Source organism: Aythya marila (assembly GCF_965140915.1).
Source record: "Aythya marila genome assembly, chromosome: 3".
Lineage (NCBI taxonomy): Eukaryota > Metazoa > Chordata > Aves > Anseriformes > Anatidae > Aythya > Aythya marila.
The window spans coordinates 7,127,283-7,151,759 of record NC_139044.1 but is presented as its reverse complement, the minus strand read 5'-3'; the positions used below and the strand labels follow the sequence as shown (position 1 = coordinate 7,151,759).

General features: G+C 41.8%; 1 protein-coding gene across 2 annotated transcripts; it reads right to left on the bottom strand.

Annotated features, from left to right (window-relative positions):
* Positions 1-61: 61 nt before the first annotated feature.
* On the bottom strand, positions 62-23,220 carry PPP4R3B (protein phosphatase 4 regulatory subunit 3B). 2 transcript variants are annotated; one of them, XM_082757590.1, is made up of 16 exons: positions 22,810-23,220; positions 21,952-22,007; positions 15,492-15,590; positions 13,368-13,988; positions 10,660-10,737; positions 9,753-9,869; positions 8,647-8,763; positions 8,119-8,250; positions 7,256-7,358; positions 6,102-6,143; positions 5,290-5,448; positions 4,436-4,605; positions 3,161-3,300; positions 2,512-2,675; positions 1,874-2,076; positions 62-1,138 (listed from the first exon to the last, which is right to left on the bottom strand). In XM_082757590.1, the coding sequence occupies exons 1-16, from the start codon at positions 22,949-22,951 to the stop codon at positions 1,043-1,045; spliced, it is 2,439 nt and encodes an 812-aa protein (XP_082613716.1). In that variant the 5' UTR covers positions 22,952-23,220; the 3' UTR covers positions 62-1,042. The 2 variants fall into 2 exon arrangements, with proteins under 2 accessions (XP_082613716.1, XP_082613715.1); XM_082757589.1 differs by having other exon boundaries at positions 2,512-2,696; positions 22,810-23,209.
* Between the last annotated feature and the right edge of the window lie 1,257 nt (positions 23,221-24,477).

Genomic DNA, 24,477 nt, shown 5'->3' with positions numbered 1-24,477 from the left:
GTCCAAAATGAGTTTGATGTTAAACACCACTAAATTCATCACTATTAAAAACCTGTTAGTGTTCCTTATTACCACCTCAATTATGCGATTTAAACTTGCAAACAGGAAAATCCCTTGCTGCTTTGAGAAGAGACAGCTCATTTTAACAAAGCGGAAAGTGATTCAAATTCGGCACAACAAGAAGCCGACAGCTATTCGAGTGTGCCGTGTAAAGCACCAGTGTGACACAAGCAGTTCCTGGAGATACTTTGGAAGCAGTCATTCCGTGGCATAGATATTACTGGATATCTAATTGAAAAAACAAGCAAAACCATCCATTTTGAATCCAGCTTCCGTTTTCTCCTCTTTAAAAATACAAATTAAAACTTACTTTTTTTTTTTTTTAAACTGTTTTAAACAACTCAACATGCACTATAACTGCAGTGTCCCTCCCTCCTACCATGAGAAATTCAATTTGTAATAAATGGTCCCAAAATCTGGATTGTTCTTATGCAAATACAGTTAGTTTTCCCTTATTTTTTTATTTATTTTTTTATTTTTTTTTTAAAAGAGGCATTGCTAAAAGAACACAACTGACAGCACCATTACAAAATTAAGATTACTGGGTTCAAAATTTAAGCTTGAATTCTTTTTCTTAGTTCTGCTTAACACTGGGGAAACCCTGCAATATTTAAAAAGAAGTTTACCTTACCTTTCCCTCCCCATGCCCTCCCAACACCTGAGACTTTCCTTGCTGAGAAGCCATCATCCAGGTTCTGTGAATACTAACCCACTTTTTTTTTAGTTTTTATTTTTATTTTTTATTGACAGCCTGAATGGCAGCCTCCTTATTTACTAGAAAGATATTAAGTTCCTCAGAAGCCTTGCGTTTACAGAACTAACCCTTTCTAGCTCATATACTGAGTTTCTTTTGCTACTCCTTGTGTTATCTTACATACTCATGGGAGAAAGCTTTCTGAATCAGATTCTTTTTAGCTCTTAAAACAGTTGCAGCATTTGAAACCCCGTAATAAAAGTTTTTATTCCAAAGTTTTGGTTTCTTTTATGAACCCAGACGAGGTCTTTTCCTTGGAGATGTCTCTTCCTCTTCATCATCATCTTCATCATCAGGATAGTCCACTAGACCAACTAGACTTCCCTGCCAATTTAAAAAAAGAAAATCTTGTATTGAAAAAAATACCCAGGAAGGCATAATTTTTAGTATATAAACCCCAATGAGCTTGTCCAGGACACACAAGCCTGCAGGTCAAGTCTGTCTTAGGACAGCACTCAAATCTGCAGTTACTTGTTTTCAGAACTTTTCATAACCAACAAATAATTTCCATCTCTACTACTAGTGTTATTTTTAAGTCAGTGACTACATATTTTAATCCAGAGGGTTAAAAAAAAGAAGTATGGAGCTTCCTTGTTCCTCTGCATCCTGGCCTCAAAATTATTTCAAATCAATTTAAGCTCCCAGCTGGACTGCCACAAAGTCTAAAGCATACACGTGCATTTTCCTGGTCAGTCTTTCTTACCAAGTCCCTGACAAGGTGCTCCACTAACACAGTTTAGGAAAAAAGCCCAAGCGTATCTCACACAAGCAACTGGACAGTTAAAAGTAAGTTGAGGAAGGAGAGCAGCTGAGTTATGCAGAAGATGAAAGATCGAACGGTGCCCATCAGGTTACCAGCAGGTTTCCTTTCCTAATAGTTCTTTAAGCCTTCCCCCACATGAGTAAGGGTTTAACTACACAGGGCTTCGGCTGAACACACGTCAATGAGGCCCTACCCAGAGGCTAACGCTATCCGTACTGCATTGCGGCCCGTAAGATTTCATTATTACTGCTCTCCTCCCCGAAGCTGGGACAGCTGCTTTGTATAAGTTCTCCCACCTTCGTGGCTGTCACGGCTGTGGTCAGGGTTGCGTTCTTTGAAGAGGAGCCATTGGAGCTTGCTGGTGATGTCTGAGCTGCCACAGATTTGCTGTTTGTACTGTTTGCACCATTGGCTGCGCTGGCTGAGTGGGAAAAAGTGAACTTGAAACCCCCAGCTGAAGTCCTTTTGGGAAGATTCTCTTTGTCTTCACTCTCTTTAGCTGAGGGACAAACATTTTCATGCTTCAGTATCAGCTGTATGCCACAAAGCACAATCCACAGAGCATCACATGGGGCAAAAGCAGCCTCTTTTAAATTTCAACTTAAATGAAAGCTCACTCACTGCCCTCATTCAAAGCACAACAGCATTCCAAATGAGAATGGCACAACTGCTTTGGACATGGGGACAACACCATGCAGTACACACAATTTTGTAGAGATTTGGCTTTGGATACCATTTCAAATTGCTCTAGACATGTACCTAGTTAACTCATTTTAATCCTAGCCTGGCTTACAAAGACAGGTTGGGAATTTGCTACTAGAACACTCTTACTCCTGCTTATAGTGCTGAACACGAGCAACTGGTTTGTTTACGACACTTCACTGATCTGGCATACAGCACACCCAGAGATGACAAGCTGAAGTTACGTAAATACCTTTTTTAGTTTCCATAAACTTTTCATAGCTATCTGGAAAATCATCCTCAGGTTTTGACTTTTCAACTGGTGGTACGACAGCTTCACCTTCTTCCTCTTCATCTTCATTGAACCACATTTCTTCATCCTCCTCTAAGGCTCTTGCATCTCTGCGAAATCTATTGCTACGCAATATAGATGGAACACTGTAAGAGACACACGACAAGTGATGCAAGTTTTGTGTGCTGCTTCAGAATCAGACAGGATCAGAAATGGCTTCGGTGCTTTAAAGTAAATTCAACAGTTTGGGAAGGCAGCCTAGCTGCCCCTTGTTCTGTCAACGTGAGCTTCACCAAAACCCCAGCTGACAAGAAGGGGGACTGAATCCTAACTCTGAATGAAGAAGATTCTGCTCTTCATAAGCTGAAAGTTTTCCAACTAACATTTAATGTATTCACAAACTGAACTGTGCTAGCTAAAGTAAGCCAATGATGAAAGCCAGATGCAGGTTTATTCTAGTTGACATTTTCATTGTTAATAAAAAAATAAAATAAAATACAAAAAACCCACGGCCTTCTGCTTTTTTTGCCCTCTAGGAAAGATTAAAAAAGCAGTAAGGTGATACTACATAACGTTGGAGAAGGCTCAGAATACATAAAATGCTTAGTACCTGTTTAGTTTCTGGTTTTGCCGGTCTTTTTCTTGCTCATATTTTGTCTTCAATCCCTTGAATGTCTGAACGTATTCAATAGATTCAAGTGCATTATAAAAGTTTTCAACTATATGTGCAATAAGTGACTTAATATCTTCCTGTGTAAGAAGAAAACAGTATTTAAGTCTCATATATTAACCTGCAGAAGTTCAGAAAGCTTTAGAGTTGATCAAAGAGTAACTAATTATCCAGAACTAAGACATTATTGTAAAGAACAAAAGTGAAATCTGATTTTTCATAAATAAAGCTGAAGTCTAGAACTATATGGCTAGAATTTCTCATAAACAACCAATATTTTTACTACTGTACCAATCCTACGTATTTCATTAAACCATGATGTTTGTTATCTTTACAGTCTAGGCCTTAAGAAAAAATTAGTTGAACCATGCCCAGCTCTCCCCACAAGTTTTAGTTCTCTTTCTAGTGATCAGTAGCTGCACCAGCACACATGGAAACAAGGCACTTTTTGGTCCCCTAAAAGTCTCACCACATCAGGCAAATCCGATAAACATTAGTTCATATCACAAGGGTATAAGTCATCTGAAAACACAATGCATTTTCCTTTTTGATGGAAACGACAGCAGCTACAATACCCTAGGACTAAAAAGTGCTCTTCATATTCAGAGACCACAAAGATTCCCTGAGAAGACTCCCACACACCAATGTATTTGCCCCAAGTAACTTAGGAGTTGTTGTAAGTCCCCATTTTCTACCCCAGCAATACCAGAAACTGAGTGCTCCTGTTTGTCCTGTCCACGTATACACCATTCCCAACAATGCCGACAGTGAAGAGCTACTGACTCAGAGCTGACACTAAGAAAGCACATGTAAGATTTTCAAGGACAACGATCACTAATTTATAGTCAAATTGTGTATTACCAGATCTGAGACTAGATTTACTCGCATATAACATGCTTCACTTAATTCTTCACTTCGAAGTTTGGTCCGAGACAACCCAGTCAGCCACTTCAGAGAATTTCACCCCCAGGATACTATCTTACACAGACATACACACACAGAGGGCCTCTATGTGCTCTTGGAGGGGATGATCAAGTAAACCAAACAAGCAACAGCTTACTGGCTCTCTTCTACTTGAATATCTATCTCTGGGATTGTTAGTTTGTGATTTTAATTATTAGCACACTATTTCACATGAAAGGCTTTGTTTTGTTTTTCTACCTGTGATGACACACACACACACACACGTAAAAGCAGAAGCAGCTGCTAACGTACCACTCTGATGAATTCAAACAGTTCGATCACAGCAGAATTGAGCAGATTGTACCTAGTTCCATTATCCAACAGAGCATTTATAACTGGTTCGAACAGATTTCCCTTGGTGATATAACGGTTATAAAATTCATCTTTTAGGCCTATTATCCTCCTCATAAAGCGAAGAGCACCTACACAAAGAAAGAAAAGAAAAAAAATCAAATAATTTAATAATTACATATCAGGACTCCAGTCTACTGCTCTTGGAAAGAGCTGAAAAAACACACACAGAAATGCTACAAAGAGAAAGAAGTGCCCACAGAACAAAGAGCACTGCAAAGTGCTTTGTCCAAAGTTCTAAATAAACATTTGCAGATAGTTAACTTTTTTTTTCCTGAATTCTTTGACATTTCTGTGCACGTGAATCTGATCAGGGCCCATTAAGTTTTGGAAGTATAGCAGCAGTAAGTTTTAGCACACATGAAGTTAAATTATGAGTACATTCCTGTGCTTCTGTATCTGCTTTCCAGAACCAGCCACTCTTCCTTAAATACCATGGATCACAAAGTCCATTCACATTCTACAAGAAGCACTACATTTATGAAGCTTTTAGAGATGATCACAAATGATCCCCCCACTACCACATCAAGAGATGCAACCACCTTCCACCAGAAGCTGCACTGGTCCACATGAACAGACACCTGCCAACTTTTTTCCTTTTTTTTTTTTTTTTTTCCCCAAACTTACTAAGCAGCTAGTCTGCAATAGGAAATTAACACTAATTATGAACTTAGGTATACACTTGTATTTGTTACACGTTCCATGCAGTACATAAAACACCTTGAGGAAAGAGGTAATGACAATTCCATACTCACACAAGGCCAGAAATGTATGTTTTGAATTCATCAAGACCAGTACTCTTCTTAGCAAATCTTTGTTCATAATGTAATTCTTGATGTGATACGTATGATGTTCCACACAGAAAGTAAGCAGCTCCAAAATTAAGGCAAGTAGTTGTGCCGTTTGATAATTATCTACGAGAAAAAGTCAGGCATTAAGACACACTAAAGAAGGGGGAGAAAAAAGTGCTGTCAGAACAAATCACCACCACCTTCAGTTGCTGTTATGGTTCCTGACGTTTCAGCATCACACTGAAGTGCTTTAGCAAGCAGGACACTGCATCAGAACAAAACAAATACTAATTCAGCTTTTTTTTTTTTTTTTTTTTTTTCCAGCCATAAAAATCACCCTGAAATGGCAGTAGGGCTTCTTCCATCAGCCAGTTCCTAGTTACAGGTGCCCAGAGTAGCAGTGCACAGTAGCACTGTTAGTCTTTTCATAATGCTCTTAAAGAACCCTGAACAGAAAAATCAAAACCATAAAAGTTCAGCTATAACTACTTAGCACATACTCTACTAAGAGTGATTTTTCAGAAGTAAGGTAGACTGGGACAAACAACAACAAGAAAACAACCACAAACCAAACACAACAATCACAAAATTTACTTAGAAGGAGATGAAAACGTTCTTTTAGCTTCCTGCTATCTCAAATGAAACCGAAAGCCACCTATTGCAATAAAAACTTAAAAACCAAAAACAAACAATATGGACATGCCTTGTTTTCTATGATGCTATCTTTTTATTTAAAAGAAAAAAGATTCCAAAATTCAAGTTCAATTAAAACTTACCAGGACAAATTGTATTACTCTTAGTGGACCCAACTACTGCATCTGATAAACAGAAAATAAAAGCACTGTAAATATTTAACAGATAGGGACAGGTAAATGATTGTACCAAACTTTTCAAACTTTTAATCAACTCAAAACTTTCTATAAGGGAAACTTTCATAAGGGAAATATAAATACAGCAAAAATTATAGCCAGCTGACATTTCATTCAACTTATGTTACAAACTTTTAAATGCAACTATGTGAGAATACATAACCTAGTACTTCAGAATTATTCCTACATAGCTAAAAGAAAATGCCTAATTTCTTCAGTGAATACTACCCAGTACTACAGATATTCTTCAAGTTTTATTTTCATTTAATACACTTTTTTCTACTTAACGTTGTGAAAACATGGATAAGATGAAATCAAACGCTTCAATACACATTTGCAAAACCGTTCCTTTCATCCCTTGAAAGAGTACTTAAAAAAAAAAGCAGCCTGACTCAGAGGCTGTCGTGATACTACATTTGTTTGTAAAGCATTAAACTAGTGAGTGTTAATTATGTGCCACTTCCTTTACAGTTGCCAAGCTAAAGAGAAGAAAAAAGGTAAAGGAGTTCCACATTGTATTTAACTGAAGAGACTTCTTTCTGCATTTCTACACTATTGCCAAGTGAAAACTAGTCTTTGGGATGGATCACCTGAGCTGCTGATGACTACTGAGTAACATCACAGCATTTTTGCAAACTTCTTTTCTAAAAAACAGCTGGGAACTACAGACACTCTGTTGTGCAACAACTATTTTCTTAAACCTTACTGGGAAAAGTGTTTTACGATTAATGATATAACTATATATCATTATTATATTTTTTATATATACATATAGTTATATGATGATGATATATATGATATATATCATCATATATATGATGATAATATATCTGATAATGATATATATATATTCATCATCAAATAATGTTTTAGAAAGCACAGCACAGAGGCGTTCTCATTCAAAACCGCAATACAGGGAAAGACTGCTCACAGAACCCCTACAACAGAAGGAACAATGGATTTCAGGACACGTATTCCCAGCTTGCATCACAGCTGTTACCAGTGCTGCAGGTTCAAAATATTACAAGATTTTTAAACAAATAAACAAAAAAAAACATTACCTTTTTCACATTTATCTTCTGATGTATTAGCCAGAAGTGGTGCGGTAAGAACATGCATACAATGGTTGTAGAAGAAATTGAGAAATTCACTTTTTTCTGTTTTCTAAAACAAACATAACTTTATTAAATACTGGCATTTGTATACAGCCTCTTAAATAAGAAAGGGTGGTAATATAGAAGACATCCTACAGATAATTCTGACTCCCTATGGGCTGCCTGCACCTTTTTGATTGGACTGCAACATTATCCTCACTCAAAATATATTTCTTCATTTTGGGAAGAGATCTGAGACACCAAACCAACTTAAATAGCACCAAAAACCCACCATGGACGCAAAACATCCTGAAAAGACAGAAGTGACTCAAAGTGCTACACGTTCTTAAAGGCAGTAATTTTACCATAGTCACCTTCACCACTTTACACCAAAACACCTGTCATCTTGTCCTTTTCCCTACATTGCATGTAATACACACCTATCAATATGCAAGCAGGATTCCAATGTGCTTTCTTGTGATTTGGCTCAACACTGACCCCCCGGCCTCTCTTCTCCCAGTATTTATCATTCAAGCTACCAGGAGTTATGACTGAACTAGTATTGTTTCACCAAAGAACGGGACTGCTTGTGTGAATAAATACTTGCACAATGCCACATACCTTTTGTTATCAAAAAAACCTTTTGTTATCAAAAGTTAATGGAAGTTTATTTTCAGCTTGTTAAATTTCAGTATCAGACCACACATGACAGTGTCAAAATACTTTTTTTTTTTTTTTTTTAAATCCTCTGACCAAAACAACAGTAAGAAAATCACGCTTTCTATTTTGCTGAGACAGTAAAGTGTCTTTACCCCTTTGTATTTTCTTACATTAGCTGTGGCCAACATATTCTCTGGATCTATCAAAGTACGCAAGAGCCCCATTAACTGCACGGCTCCCCCAAGCTCCGGATCAGTATCGCAGATCATCTGCTCAATGACCACGTTGATGAGGAGGATATCCTGGAAAAAAAAATTATACGCAGAGTTTCAGCAGTGGAATGACTTCCCTAGATTCTATATTAGGGTGCTTTGTTTACTATTTAAAAGCAAAAATAAAAAACACTGAAATGGGAAAACTGGAAGAGCTGCATTTAAACACTGGAGTTCTGTCAGGCACCACCCACCACACAAACGTCTCTGCTAGGCAGAGCTACGATTTTATTACTGTACATACATGGGACAACAACATGCTCAGAAATTTTTATATCTCAAGTCTGATTCTCCTTATGTTTCTACCATCTACATTTTTGGATTAACTACATACAAAACGCTGAAGAATTTTTTTTTTGTCATCGTTTTGTCTTAAAACTAATATATTCAAGCACATTCAACAAACTCTAACACACTTTTACTTACGTCGTCACTCTGTTGGGCCTCTTGCATTACAAATTCTCGGACCATAGATGGACTAAATTCTACCAGATAAGAAAATATATCTGTAGCAGCAGATCTAACTTGCAAGTCATCCATCCCCTAGTAAAAATGAGATCAATTTATTGCAGAACCATTTCAAACAGAGTTGCAAAAAGTCAGGGAGTTACAAGTTTTGAGAACATTTTATTACAAAAAAAATCTACAAGAGATGCAGTAAACAGTGACAGGAGAAAGACAAAACAGTAAAATGCTTTAAAGGATAAAAATAACGGGGAAAAAGACTGCAAGGATTTCTGTCAACTTGATTAACCAACTACGCCAATTAATTTGTCTGAGTGAGAGAAATTTTTGTACAGCAAGAATTATTAATTTTCTTTAAGGTATGTAACTTTTTCCTTCTGGTTAAGTGCACAGTTTCTAAGCCTAGAAAACCGATGTAACAGGTAACACTGGGACTTGTCTAGGCCTGGAAAAGAACCATGAGACTAGTTTGTCTAAGCAATTAACATTTATATTATTTTATATTTACATAACAGTCAGTGTCCCTTGGTAACCTCACACATTGTTACTCTAGAATATTAAAAAACCACAACAACAGAATATACAGTTTCTGAACAGCAGCAGCGATAATTTGCAATGGTCAAGCAGCAATAGCTGCTTCAACAAAAGGAGAGAAAAAGCCAGGTTTTCACACTGCTGATGGTGATAGATTAAATTGCTTTATACCACTGAAAATGAGATTAGGATTGGACAGGAACAAGTAACAGCCCAAGGTTATCTAAAAACACTATTTTAGCACTGCTCCAATAACAACAACAAAAAACAAATTCCAACATGAAGAATCCTTCCAAATTTTTCCCCTGTTATCAAGAGGGCTTCAAAGTAAATGCAAAGTAAAAACAGTAAGAGTGATAAAGTTGAGCAACTTCAGAAAATCGGAGATCTTTCGGATTCAGGACGTTACTATAAGCTAAAGCTTTCAGAGGAACAACGTCCCATTAAAGTCACAGAAAGGTGTTTAGCACATCTGAAAATGTGGCTAAATGGCTTCTGTTTTTGCCTCTTACTAAAATGTCATTTTCACTTACCATTACAATTTCAAGAGCTGGAAGGATTCCCAACTTTGCCAAAGTTTTAAAAAACGCGTCTCTGTTCTGAGGCTGTAATGTCTGAGAAAACGCGCAGAACTCCTTGAAGAAGTTAACCTATAACAAAGGGAAAAAAACAACACAGGCATTTGATTCAGAACACTCCAGAACACAAGTCAGAAATACCTATGATTTGTATCAGTCTGTGCACCAGTGAGTATATGCCTTCCCGTAAAACAGACTCATCTAGCCCTCTCCCCTCCAACGTGCAACAGCAGTTGGGCAACGTTAAGGGTAGAAGTAAAAGAAAAACAAAGGCAGTTAAAAACAGATGAAAAAATCCGTTAAGAGGCTGCGATGGACCTCAGAGAAACACAGTCATTTTGTAGCTATTTTATCCCACCTAACATAGGAAAAATTTACATTTCTGTCTGGCTTGCCTTTTGTTTGAAAGAACAAAGATGTTTTCTGACAGCACACACTCTAGATTTTTATAAGGCAACTTAAGCTGATAACCATATTCAGAGATAAATAATGTTTGTAAAATATACACCAAGAGACTGTTGTTAACTCTCAGTCACAGGACTGAAAGGCCTTGTTGAGTGAGCAAGATACAGTGGGAAAACAAGCACCAATTGGATACAGAACATTAAAGAGTACTTAGAAGAAAGTACGTTTTCAAGCCTAGGACTCGAGCTTAGCACTAGCACTTTCTCAATAGTAAAATAAATTACTTAGAACAAATAAATGAGAGTTTTACCTCACAAGAAATATTGTCCTAGGGAGCACAAAGACTACGCTGCATTAGAAATGACTCTAGCGTTAGGAAAATACCTCAGTGACTGCAGAACCAACAGAACACCTTCAACATGAAGCGCTCAGCCACCTACTGAGTGCACCAACTCACCAATTCACATCGTTTGTCATCATCTGTAGCTTCATCTGTTAGTTGTGCAAAAACTTCAGACAGAAATTTTTCATCTTCCTGTGTAACAAAAGGAAAGTGACTTAGACAGCACATCTTACACATTAAAACTCGTTTTGACAGGCTCTGACACTGTATCAAGTCAGACTGAAGTTAACTGTCTGCTTACTTTGTAGAACCAAAAATGTGCACTAGTAGATTGGGTAGAAAAGCTTTTTTTTTTTTTTTTTTTTTTTTTTTTTTTTAAATAAACACAGTCACCTGCATTTTATCACTGAAAAGGAAGTTGCAGCACCCGTTTGAGAGCTGTTTCCAACACAGTCTCAGCACCCGCTCCGTACGGCAGGGGCAGCATTACTGGGTCCGGTCCCAGAGAACCTCTGGCACTTGTCCTCCACCTGATGGCTCGCATGCCTACGGCTCTGCCCTATGACCCGCAGGCTCACTGCGTGGTTTTCACTCACATCCAGGCATCACAACACCATAACCCCATCCATCTGATCCGGGCTCCCTCACCATGGCTTAACACCCGAGAGGGGCACAAAACCCAGGGTGAAGAGCATTGCCTCCCAGCAGCTCAGGCATGTCCTGCTCTGCACACCGCTTCCCTGCACACCCATGGAGGAGCGCTGGCATTCCTTCACGTCAAAGTGCCCATCACCTGTTGAACATGGTGCAAATCTCAGAGCCAACAGCAGCATCGTGCTACTACACCACAGAGCTGGGCAGCTCTGCAGAGATTCACTGAAGAAGCACGAAGGGACACAGCAGTGGTGATAGCCATCCATGCTACGTTGCATGCTTCAGACAGCAGTTACTTCTATACTTTGCTTCTGCTGTTACTAAATTCAATGCATTTTATTAAGCTGAAGTACAGAATTATTATTATTATTATTATTATTATTATTACTATTATTATTATTATTTACATTCACCTGAATGTTGGCCAAAAGGTCACTTTTTTTCCTGAGAATTTTAAGATGTGAGGAAAAAAAGTGCTTTACAAGCACAGGGTACCTGAACCAGCATCTGACAACGCAACTTACACAGACCTAACGGTTTATTTTTAGCCTTACTGATTTTAACAGCTAAGTTAAGTCTGTTAAAAAAAAAATCCTATCACAACAAGAGGCCAGAAACTCCCCACCACAGACTACTTGGCAACAAACAGATCTCTGGCTTGTCTAGAGCTGCAGCCCGGCGCAGCCCTGATGTCCTAAGGCCCAGAGTGGATCTAGGTTTGTTTTCTGGGCTTGCTGCGTTTTCCACATGCCTGCGCTTCCTCCTCAGCAGTGCTGGGTCTGCTGCTCCATGTCACATCCAAAGGGCTTCACTGCAGTACCGAACAGCTCAGTACTCCTACAAACTGCACTTCCTAGGGAGCTTTACCGATGTATTTAGGGTACTAAGACCTCTAATTCGTCCACCAAGCCCAAAGGGGCTTTAAGATTCTCGTGCCGCAACAAAAGCTGATTTACACCAGCAGACTGGGAAAGTGGTCCCGAACCTGATGCCCACACTCCAATGTAATTTTCCCCATGCACAGTAGCCAGCAACTTCTCTTCCATGTGTGCTTTCTTTGTCACAAATCCGAGGCAGGTCAACTGATTTAGCTGTCAGTACTACTTGTAAATCAGCACGCTCGTCTCAGTCACAGTCTCAGACCAGACGCACCCACATGCCACACGCTCGTCTCAACTATGGCAAGGCCGGCAGCGACCGAGCAGCGAAGAACTGACAGAACTTCAGAGCCTGCTCCAGCGAGTACTACAGGTGAGAGTCACAGAGCCTCTGCTCTCTGCTAAGGTGCAAGTAGGCACGCAGTACAGTAAAACTTTGGTGGAAAATAAAGAACTTTACAGAGTTTTAAAGAAAATATCTCAGTGGAAGTCATTCATTTTGCTAGCAGGATTTACTTTCTAGTTTCTTCCTGCTACTCAACCGAAGTAAAAAAGAAGCCCCAGAGTTTACCCATGTAGTTTTCTTTTTTTCCCCTCCAGTCCTCTGCTGCAGTCTTATAACAATACTGTTTCTCCACTGCCTATATCTTTCCACAGTATTAATACTCTCTTCTTCACAAGAAAACAGGCATGTTTGTGAAGTTCTGTTTCACACACACATGCCATTTCCCTGAGTACACGGACTAGAAACAGAATGAAAACATTTTGGTAGCCATTAGTTTGCACAACAAAATATGAAGCGACAACAGCCCAAACGTCAGCTAATGCAGCACAGGGCTCACACCAGGGCTCTTCCCGCAGCCTAGCTTCTTCGTGACAGTCGGCTACTTTTAAACCTGCTTCAGACTAGGAACCCTTCAGTGAGCTTTTAGAAGCTCACTGATACAGGAACGTTCTGATTACCTATCATTACTTTGGGTTATCAGTATGAAGAGAAAATGAATTCAAATTAATTCATTAACTACTTTATACTACAACATGAACATTTGAAATTAGTACAGTAAGATAATTGCTTACAATCCATTAAAAAAAATCTGTAAATAAACTCACCTGAAATCTATCTTTAAAAATCAAAAATAAAATGCAAGTTTCAGAAATAAAGGGAAGCACAATGCAAATCACAGCGTGCGTGATTACTTTAGACAGTGTTACAGAGCCATAATCAATTTAAAAACTACACCTAGATGCATCTATACATAATCCATCTATACCATATTAAAAAACACTTACCTGTAACATACTGACAATCTCAACTTTGTTGAAGAAAATAAAGGAAGTAAGGGTAGAAAGAAAATTCTCTTCAAAAACAGATGGTGTCGGCAAGATGATGTCCTGAATATACTGTACCCTGTAAGTCTGGTGGATTTTTTGCCTGAGTTCAGAGTCTGTTATAGGAATAACCTCCTTAAATTTTGCTGTTTTGGTCAAGAACTCCCTGTGCCGTTTTGGCTGAGCCAAAGAAGGATCATACTCAAGGCATCCAACAACATCCATAATACACTCATCAGAAAACATCACCTCAAACAGAGTTGCTTTATTGAGGAACAAAATTCCTCTAATAATTTCATACAAATGATGCAAGCCTTCTGTGTTCTCTAAATTCTCGCAGACTTGGAAAAGCTGCAATAGTTTTTTAATGTAGCCTTCATTCTCCAAGGCCAGCGCTAGCTTTTCTCTACGGATGGGTGAGGAGAGAACAGAGGTAACTAGGTCAGCAATCTCTTCAAGTTTGTTGAGTTCACAAGAAGGAAGGTCGATCAAAGGACTAGTTTCAGGCATTTCTTCTATGTGTTCCTCTTCGGACTCGATAAGGTCCTGTGTGACTTCCACTGAAGGATCCTTACCCTGAACCTAAGAACAGAGCATGCACAGTTACTGTCTCATCCCAATACATATGCAAGAGTAAATCAAGTCGATAACACATATATAAATCCTTCCATACCTTCAGTTGCCTGGAAAATACCTAACCATGAAGAGAAGGAGTAAGTTTGCTGCTTGTGAATCCTACAGAAGTCACTACCATTACCTTGATAGGTATTTCTCAAAAGGTGAAAAAAAAAAAAAAACAAAACGCAAACCACCAAAACCTAATGACATCTGTGAAATAAAGTAGTCTGAAGCACTTTGAAGATAAACACAAAACATACTAGGAAAAGAAAAGATGGGCATAACAAAACCTTCTTCCAGGGTCTCAAACAGAAGGGTATGAAGACTTCAAGTCACTATAAGAGCCCACAGGTGTGCTACTGCTACACGAACCGTAACAAAAGGCCCAAGAACAAAAGGCATGAAAGGGTCATGCCCCAACTGAACAGGGGAAAAGGGATGCAATCATCTCATCTCCTGCTCTGCAGCACTTTCCTTCTGCTCTGTATGCCCCTCTCATCTCCTCAGCCTTCTCATGCACCCTATACTTTTTATGCCTTTCACTGATCCAACCCTAAGATTCATAAATTCCCACTGGACCTCCCTCACCAAGGCTCACCTGCTCAGACAGCAGTCTTGAAGCCCTAGGAGTTTTGAAATTCAGTGCAAGAGACTAAGGCGAATGGTTTGCGCTGTCTGACCACAGAGACCTCCCCCTCAGACAGGTGATCAGCTCAACCCCACGTGGGACCAGTGTAAAACCTGGACTATTTATTAGACACATGTACTTGCAATTACTAGCATTGGGTCCTTTCAACAATGGTATCTGAGAACTGGCTGAGAAGACTTATAGCCTAACGAATGCTAAGTTTATGAATGCATCTAAATTGCCTAGTTTGTTCAAAGAAAACTGCTAGAAAACCTGAGTTCCAAGTACCTCTAGTTACAGCTTTGCACTTTTTTTTTTTTTTTTTTTTTTTTTTTTACACAGTTACGATATGTCCTGACATGAAAGCCGGGGTTTCTTCTTTTAAGTACACATTGGTACAATTCCACTGACTCATTAATTCCAGAGCTGAAAGTGTAAGATCTATACTCTGTTTCATAATAACGAAGATTGAAATATCTGTAAGACATGGATAATAAGACTCAGGTCACGATGAAAAAAATGACTGAGATTTTGAGCTGTGACAGCAATGCCACTCTCACAGAGCAGGATCTGGCTCCTTGTGTGCTACAACAGATTGTTAGTTCCACACTCCAACTAGTTAGCTCCTTGCAGATTGGGAGAAGGACAATTAAAATCTGGCACTCCAAAAAAAAAAAAAAAAAAAAAAAAAAGAGAGAGAAGAAAAAGAAAAGCACAGAAAATAGTGATGAACATATGCTTATTTTCCAAATAGATTTTAAAATAACAAACCATATATGTGAAGCCACAGAAAACACTAAATCATTTGGAAGAAACCGAGTATTAAAATATAACCGTACCTGGCAGATTTTCTCCCAAATTTCATCACAGCCAGCTTTTTCTTGAAAACTCAGTGCTAAATCATAATTTTCTGCTTCTGACCAAACAATCAAGGTGTCCTGTACAACACACAAAAAAAAAAAAAAAAAAATTTGTTTGAGACAGGTTAGATCTACACATCTGTAGACCACATCTGTATTCCATTAAGTCATGCCTAAAGAATAAATGATAATTACACTTGTCAAAAGAAGACTATAAGCTACTGAAATATTAAGTTACCTGTTCTGCTGTAAGGGCCATTTCTTTTTTGCTTTACGAACGTTCTCTTACATATAATCCATCTATGTATTTTTTCCATACCAGAAACATTTATAATGGCATTTTTCTGCAACCTAATTCCAAGCTGAGGCTCTTGGTTGTGCATGTGAACGCACACATCACAGGAAATTAAGAAAACTTGCAATATAAAAAGTTAAGTTTTCTCATATTTAAGAAGCTGAAAACCAAAGTAAAAGATTAGTGTTTCTTCCTCAGAAAGGGTTTAATACAGCTGTAACAACGTGAGAAGCAAAGCCTCACATATTACAAACACGTGTCTTTTTCCTGAATTCAAAGACATACACCATGGATTATATAAAACTTGTAAGATACTACTAAAGCTACAAACATCCTGCCAACAGGTATTTTCACTTGAGCAAATTTTCTTTCCCTCCATTCTTTTTGCCTCTATTAATTCAATTTGTACACTTGCACAATACATCTAGGAATTTGTTGGAATTTCTGAACAGACTTTTTTTTTTTTAAATCAAATATTATTAGGTCACTTGCTGCTCCAAGTTACGCATTTCCTTTCAGCAGATATCTAACAAAATATTATATGACTTATTTCACTATGACACTACTACTATAGAATCTCTTATTCTGAAATACACGTTAACTACCTCATTCAGGTTTGAATACGTCCTAGACAAGGGGATGCAAACACACACTGAATAATGGCACTTGCACAGAAAAACTGTGTGAATGCAACTTAACTGGCTGGCAGTGAACTGCAGTATATCTATTTTTCCTTTCATTTTAACCCCTTCCTTTAAAAGGAAGAGTCCGCCCTTGGTGGAAAGCCCTGAGCTCACTGCCCTGTGACCTTAATGCTGCTTAACGATTTGTTTCTTTCTGCAACTTACACTTTTGTGCTCCTGCCACAAACATTAATAGGTTAATATTAATAGTCTGCCTGCTCTTGGGCTCTGATTCTCATGTGCAAGTGGCACAGCTTCATACAGCTGACATTGTTTTGCTTACAGCTGTCCAGCCTCATCTCTGGCTCACAGACAGCTGAACCTGTGGTTACGGCGTGCAATGCTGGAGCGAGCAGTTGAGTTGGCCTTCAAGGAAAAAACAACTGAAAACTGCAGGGACTGAAAAGCCTGATGGGCTCCCTGGCCTCGTTCAGAATGAACTGGCGCAGAAAGCAGATATGAGGAGAGCAGGCCCTCAAGTGCTCACTCCGTATTGCCGAAGGCACTTTTTATTTTGCAAAGCCTGAAAATCAAAACACACAAGTTTTCGCTACTGTATTTTATATAATGTTATTAAGTATTTTGATGTAGGGTTTTTGAAGAAAGCTTTGTATCATTTCCATTCAAGTCCAGGTATGTTGAGCAATGCCAGTTTGTTACCACTGGAAGACACTCTACAACATAACAGGAACTCAAGTCAACAGCTTAAAACAGAATGCCCAAATGATTTAAAGATGCTATAAATTAGCAGCATCAACTTGCCTTTCACAAAGCACCCTCTCTAAAGAATGCTCATCTACAGGTTAATCCAAGAATCAGAATTCTTAAGTACAATTTTATGGCAGTTACTCATTTCAGTTTTTCTATTTTTGTATCTGAAAACGTTCTATAAAATTATGGATGCCTTAACACTCAGAAAATGGATATGCCTCCAGGTAAGCTAAAAACCAGAGGCATCACGACAAACAAAGACATATACATGAAGAAGTCCTGTTTATAGCCCAGAATCATTCTGCTAACAGGCCTGCTGCAGGAACTCAGATGACTGCGTGCATCCATAGAGACTGCACTTCAAATTTTTAGTGACAATTCTCGGGTTACTGAGTAGTACTTGTTACAATCTGTACTGCCCACACGAGCAGAAGTTATGTAAGTTTCTCCAAAAATATTTCAGAAGGACTTCTGAAATATAAACTGTCTGAAGTGTCTCCAGTGAACAGGCACAGAGGAACTGCACGGAACATCCAGGATCCTTCCTGATCCCTTTCAAGCACTTCTGCTCGCTCTTACCAAGCAAGATGCTGCCTATTTAATCATCTTTATTAAAAGGTAGTTTCATTAGAAAATAATTATCTGACACCAATATATTTAGTCAGCCATGCGCTTCCTGCGTGTCCCAAGACGACTCAAGATCAGACAGATATCCTCCAGACCTAGCTCCTTCCCAAGACTGCCATTTCGGCCCACTTAGATCAGCGACAGCAGCGTGCCTTCATTCCCTCACACAACACAAGACAAAACAAAATAAAGATTAATTCAGAACAATTTGAGCTTTAAGAGGGCAGTTCTAACCCCTCCTTCATTGTCAGTACTGGTTTGTACAATGCCTGCTGCTCCCTCTCCTTGTTTGAGCACCAGCCCCTCATCCCCCTCCTATGCCAGCGTAGGTGTGCTGTGCAGGGAACCAGAGCGAGGACAAGAGACAAACAGAACTTAAGCCAGCAAGAAGCTGTGTTCCAGTGGGATCAGTTCCTACATCTAACCTGCTGCATGGCTACGTGAAGACTCATGCTGGCACGATGGAGTGAAGCAGCCCCCCGGGTAACTGCTCTGGCTGGCGATAGCAGCACCCCTGGAAGTCTGTAAAATCCCAGCCTCGAGTAACTCCACTGATTTTGCCTGAAGCAAATTGCTCTGTTGTTGCTTGAATGATGGCAACTGTGTTTCAAGAGCACAGGTACACATTCTTCATCTCAGATCTGAAAACAGATAGAGCGTACCTGATGGAGAGTTAACATCAGAAGGCGGTGTTCCTGATGAGAGTTTCTGTAGCTTTTTACCAGTCTTAAACCCATGCAACTGGAAATTACCACCCTTGTTACAAAGCTGGAGGAACAAAGCACACCAGTGGATCCATCTGACTTCCACTGAGGCACCCGTACATGCTCCTCTGCCGACATGCTGGGGAACAGCAACATCAAGGAGAGGGCGGAACAAGAGGCGGGTGTGGTAACACCCTGAAAGCGCTCCTGCTGCAGCCTCCAGAAGGTACCTTGGCAGCCACGGCGTGCTCAGCGGAGCCATGCAGTTCTCAAAGCCCATGCTCAAAATCCAGGGAGCTGCTAAAGCTCTTACACTCCTTGGTGTCTCTTTGCATACGCAGCATCAGGAATTCTTTCAGGCTGAGCAGCAGGGCACCCACGTCCAAGTCCTCTTCCTATTGCATGCCTAACACTGACAACGCTGAATTCCGCACAAAAGCCAGAGAGCCCCCAAACACGATTCAAGAAGGCAGTATGTGCAGTTAATCAATTATTGTAGTACTACTTAGTGCAAATACTGGGAATCATAAACTGATGCACAGCAACTAAATATTGGATATATGTCCTGGTTTCAGTTAGGACAGAGTTAATTTTCTTCCTCATAGCTGGTAGGGTGCTATGTTTTGGCTTAGGATGAGAAGAGTGCCGATAACATGCTGATGTGTTAATTGTTGCAGAGCAGTGCTTACACCAAGCCAAGGACGTTTCAGCTCCTCACTCTGTCCTGCCAGCGGGCAGGCTGGGGGTGCAGTAAGAGCTGGGAGGGGACAGACCCAGGACAGCTGACCCAAACTGGCCAAAGGGGTATTCCACACATCTGGGGTCGTGCTGAGCAATAGATGGGGATGGCTGGCCAGGGGGAGGAGGGCCAGACTGCTCAGGGTTAGGCTGGGCATCGGTCAGCGGGTGGTGAGCAATTGCATTGTGCATCACTTGTTTGTACACATTATAAGCAGTAGCACTATTATCATCATTATTGTTATTATTATTACTGTTATTATTATTTTTCTGTCTTAATAAACTGTCTTTATCTCAACTCACAGGCTTCACTTTCCCATTTCTCTCCCCCATCCCAGAGAGGGAGGGGGAAGGGTGAACGAACGGCTGTGTGGTGTTTAGCTTCCAGCCAGGTTAAACCACAGCAGTCCTTTTGGTGAGTCCTTGGTGTAAGCACTGCTCTGCAACAATTAAAACATCAGCACGTTATCAGCACTCTTCTCATCCCAAGCCAAAACATAGCACCCTACCAGCTACGAGGAAGAAAATTAACTCTGTCCTAACTGAAACCAGGACAGTATTTTTCCACAGAATGATGGTATGCAAATCCAAACTTCAGTGGCAGCTATTCCGTGAGTCAATTCAAGTTATTTTTGAAGAGACAAAATACGTAGGCAGGGCGTGTTTCCTTTTTGTCAAGCTGCACGATGCTGTGGCTTTCCCCAAACCCAAGAAGATCAGCACCTTAATAAAAATCTGCACCTACGCTCCGAGAAGTCACTCAGCTACAAAAGCACCTGTCCTGGACAGATGAGCACAGCCTCCAAGCCTGCAGGCTACCTACCGCACAGCAGACTTCAACACTTGACTAGGGACACCGAGACCACCTCTGTTCTTCTCTGGTTAACCAGAATATTTTGCCTAATTCTTTACACCATTTTAAATAACATCTTCTCTGAGGCACCCAGGTGCAAGTACTACAATCTGAGCCAAGGCTGAAGTTTCACAAACTGCAGCACAGGACTGCTACACAAAGTTTTGATCTTTGAATGTAATGTGCTGCAGAGTAGCAAAGACAAAGCACTGTCAACTAAAAGCTGTACGAGCTCAGAAACCAGACAGAGCTAGAACCTGTCTCTGGAAACTATCCATCATTATTCCTCTTAAAAACAATGCAAAACATCTCCAGAAGAGTGAGAAGTGAAGCAAAGATTCAGCCACAAGGACACAAAGCGTTAGGATTGGTAATAAAAGACAACCCAAACAAACTTCAGCCTAAGATAAGGCTTTTGGAACGGCAACCTAGAAAGTCTTTCCCACAACAACAACAAAACAACTTAATCAAGCCACTTGAAACTGCTCAGTTAAATCAAGAAAGTTTTCAAGTAAGCAGTTGTATGAAGTTTCCGAGTATAAGCTGCAAAAGGAAGCAATTCTAACTTTGCATCAGCACAGTCCGTGCTTGTATTTTGTTCCGCAGTAGCTTCCTCTACTAAACAGGAAGCAGTTCAAGGCTCTCGCCCTTCAGAACCCTGCGCAGCTCCCACAAAGGCCGTCCTCTCCTTCCTCAGCGGCCCACCCAAGAGAAGCCTACAACCACCACCTGACCAAATACACCAGTATCTACTGAGTAAGAAATGGAAACCACAGAACACAGCCTTCTGAAAAGCTAGGCCCACGACTGACTCACTCCAGCCAACCTGTGCTCAAGAGCTACACGCATCTCTTTCCCCCAGTTCTCATGACATAGCTTATCACCTTTCTTTCAAAAAAAAAAAAAAAAATCCAAACCAAAACCCTTACTGATTTCTCTCTTCATCATTCTCTCTTCATCATTTAGGAAGAAAAAAACCAAACAGTTGTCTAGTGCTGAAACACTTCTGGATACCATAATGATGAAGAGCAGTATGAAACACTGAACAAAAGAAATAGAGAATCTACTGCAGAACAAAGGAAGAGGCAGGGAAAAAAAAAACATGTAATAAACCACGAGAACAATGAAGGCAGGCACCAGAAATGAATGCAGAAGGGAAAAGCAATAAAAGCAAGAGATTTAGTAAACTAAGTTTTGTAGTGCATTAAGCAAAGATGACCTATTAATGTAGCTCCCAACTGTTTTACTTCTTTGTTCTGCAGAAGCCTTACCCCCAGGAAAGGCAACTGTGCAATTAAGCCCCACCATGGCTAGTCACTTTGCTTAGGAGAACAGAAGGTTCCAGGGCTTAAAACAAAAACTAAACAACAATAAGGGAAGTCCCACAAAAACAAATTCCTTCGTATTACTTACAGAGGAGAAAACTCAGGAAGTAAATACAACAGAATAACAGAGCTAGCTGAAATTTTGCCTTCCTGACGCATCAATTATTTCATGCGAGCAGCTTTTGTCTCCCACTCAAGGCCGTATATGTTTCTAACTAATTTTCATATATATATGTATATATGATTAAGACGAACATGTAGGTTTCTGGAATACAAATCAGTGCAGCACCAAAGGCTTCTAAGCAAGTTTTTCACCTCGATGAAAAAACAACATTAACAGCTGCATGTCTCGCCGCTTAGCCCTTTTTCCAGAAAGCAGTGTAGTCTTAAGCTGGAGAAACCTACGGATCTACTGTGGAGAAACCTACAGTCACTTGGAACATAAGACAACTCCTCAGCATCAGTAATCAGAAAAAGAAGTAAGGCCTAGTAATGATACTTGCCTGCTGCTTTTGATACGCCGTATTTGGATTTATCTTCGATTCTAGCAGTAGCGAACCTGAAAGAGTTATGAAGATATTTACTGAGTTTAACCAGACAAACATTTCCATGGCTCTTAGAGCAGCCGCCCGCGCGCCAGCCAACATGTGCTCAGCCTAATCCGTATCTTCCAGAAAGTCCTGGAGAATGATCTTCTCTAAACATAACTCCCGACAAACAAGCCAGGTAAAACAAAACCCAACAAAAACACCCACGTGAAGGCGCTTTCCTCTGCTACTTGAGACCAAAATTCTCTGCAGCACAGTTTTCTCCTCATGAAGCCCAGTGTGACAATTAACTGCTTTAAAGGCCACTGGACGAATCCGTACCAATGTGCAGCATCCAGATGTATTTGCCCACACAAGCCATGCGGGCCATTTGCTTTTATTTCCTTCAACTGCCCTTCAGAAGCGAATCACCCAGATAGCACGAACCCAGAGCCTTGACTCTGTGTATGCGAGCAGTGTATGTATCCTGGCAACAGCTCCCGAGCCGTTTATACCAGTCGGAGGTGGTTTATTTCGCACATTAGCACCTGTCGGCTGACCGAGCGGCAGGCGGGCACCGCGCAAAAGAAGAGAGCCTTGAGGTGACTCCAGAGAGCAACGGGCCATAATGGCACAGCACCTGGTGTGCCTCGGAACGCGATCGGCAAATTTCTCAAAAAAACAACACAAAGCCACAGGCGGAAAGCCACCGCCGCCGCCGCGATGTTCCTGCGGTGGCGAGGCGAGGAAAGGGGCGCAAGCACCCCGCGGCCCGGCCCTGCCCGGCCCGGCTGCACCCCCGGCCGGGGCTGCCCGCGGGCGCGGGGCTCTCACCGTCCGCCTCGGCGCGCACCAGCAGCGACATCCCCTTGAGGCGCTCCACGTAGGTGGAGGAGACGTGCCCGGTGCCCCTGTCGTCCCATTGCCGGTCCTCGTTGAGGGTGTACACCTTCACCCGCCGCCGGGTGTCCGACATGGTGCGGGCCCGGGCCCGGCCCGCGGGGAGGGGGGCGACGGGCGAGGGCGCAGGGGCGCGGGGCTCGGGCTCCGCGGGCGCTCAGGGGCTCCGCGGGGCCTCCCCGTTGCCGCTGCCCATGGCCGCCCGCCGGCGAGAGGGCGACGCCGCGCCCCGGCTCGGGCCCCGCTGGCGCCGCTCCGGCAGCTACCGCCGCGCCGCCGCCATCTTGTCGGGCGCCTCCCGCCGCCTTTCTCTTCCTCCCCGCCCGGCCACGGGCTCCCCTCGCAGGGGCTACGGCGGCCGGCAGGAGCCGCGGGGCCGCCGCGGGACGGCGGCAGGGGGCGGGCGGCGGGGCGGGGCGGGGCCGGCGCCGTGAGGGGAGCGGGGGCAGCGCGGCTCCCGCCGGGCGCTCTGGGGGCGTCTCCTCCTCGCAGCCCGCCCCGGCAGCTGGAGCAGCGCGGAACCCCCCTCACACGCAGCGTGCGCCCAGCCGGGGCTCCTGGTGCCTGCCCGCAGCCCCCGAGGGGCACGGTCCCGTAGCCGTGTACCGCGGCTGAGGCAAACCCCGCACCCCTGTACCAGCTGTAAAGCTCCGTTCTCGTATTACAGCCAGCTCCCCCTTTCCTCTGTCCCAAATCATAATAATAATGGAATGTAAAGCTTCCTTTCTGCCCACCGCAGCCAGAAGTAAGAGCAGCGAGCACCTGCTGCTCTGCCAGGGGAGCGAGGGCTGTGCGTGAGGCCCGGGAGCTGCAGCACTTACACGGGGAAGACGGAGCACGCAGAAAGCCAGCAGCGTGAAGGGACCGCGGGGAGAAGCTCCGAAGCGTCCCACAACATCGGCCATGCTCCGAAGGGAAGGGAGAGGGCAGAGCGAGTGCTCCCCAGGCCAGGGTGTGTCTCGTTCCCAGACAAAGAGAGGCTCTTTTTGCTCTTGCCTAATTGCAAAAGCAGTCACACCAGTATAGCTCTTACTGAAAAGACTGGCATTTCTCTGGTTTAAGTTCAACCTTGTTCCGAATAAAGAGAAAAAGCAGTTTACTGAAGAATACACCACCATACGTAGCCATGTACTACCGTTCCATATATCAGAAAAACCTTCACTGGGCAGACAAGACAATATTGAGAATATTTACATCTACGCAATGATTAAGTCTTGGGTTTGTAACAGGCCTCTAAGATTTACCACCTTTCAACACCCAATATTTGACAGCCACCAATCCTTTCTCAGGGCAGCCTTCAGTCAGCCGAACAGCCAAGAAGTGCAGCATTACTCCACCTGCGAGGGAGTGCACCTGAGCACTGGCTCGCCTGCTTATTTACTCTGTGAGAAGAACCCTTACCAGTGTCCTGGGGAACTAGGGTTCAACCCCAGTCAAACCTGTATTTTTGTCTTTAACAGGGGCCACTGAAGACACAATCATTATCTTTTGCAAAAGATAACAAGATACACCTCTGAGAACAATCACATACGCTTATCTCGAACATACTTTCCATGTGCATCATATAATTATGGATAACTAAGTCAGTAACTGTACAAAAAA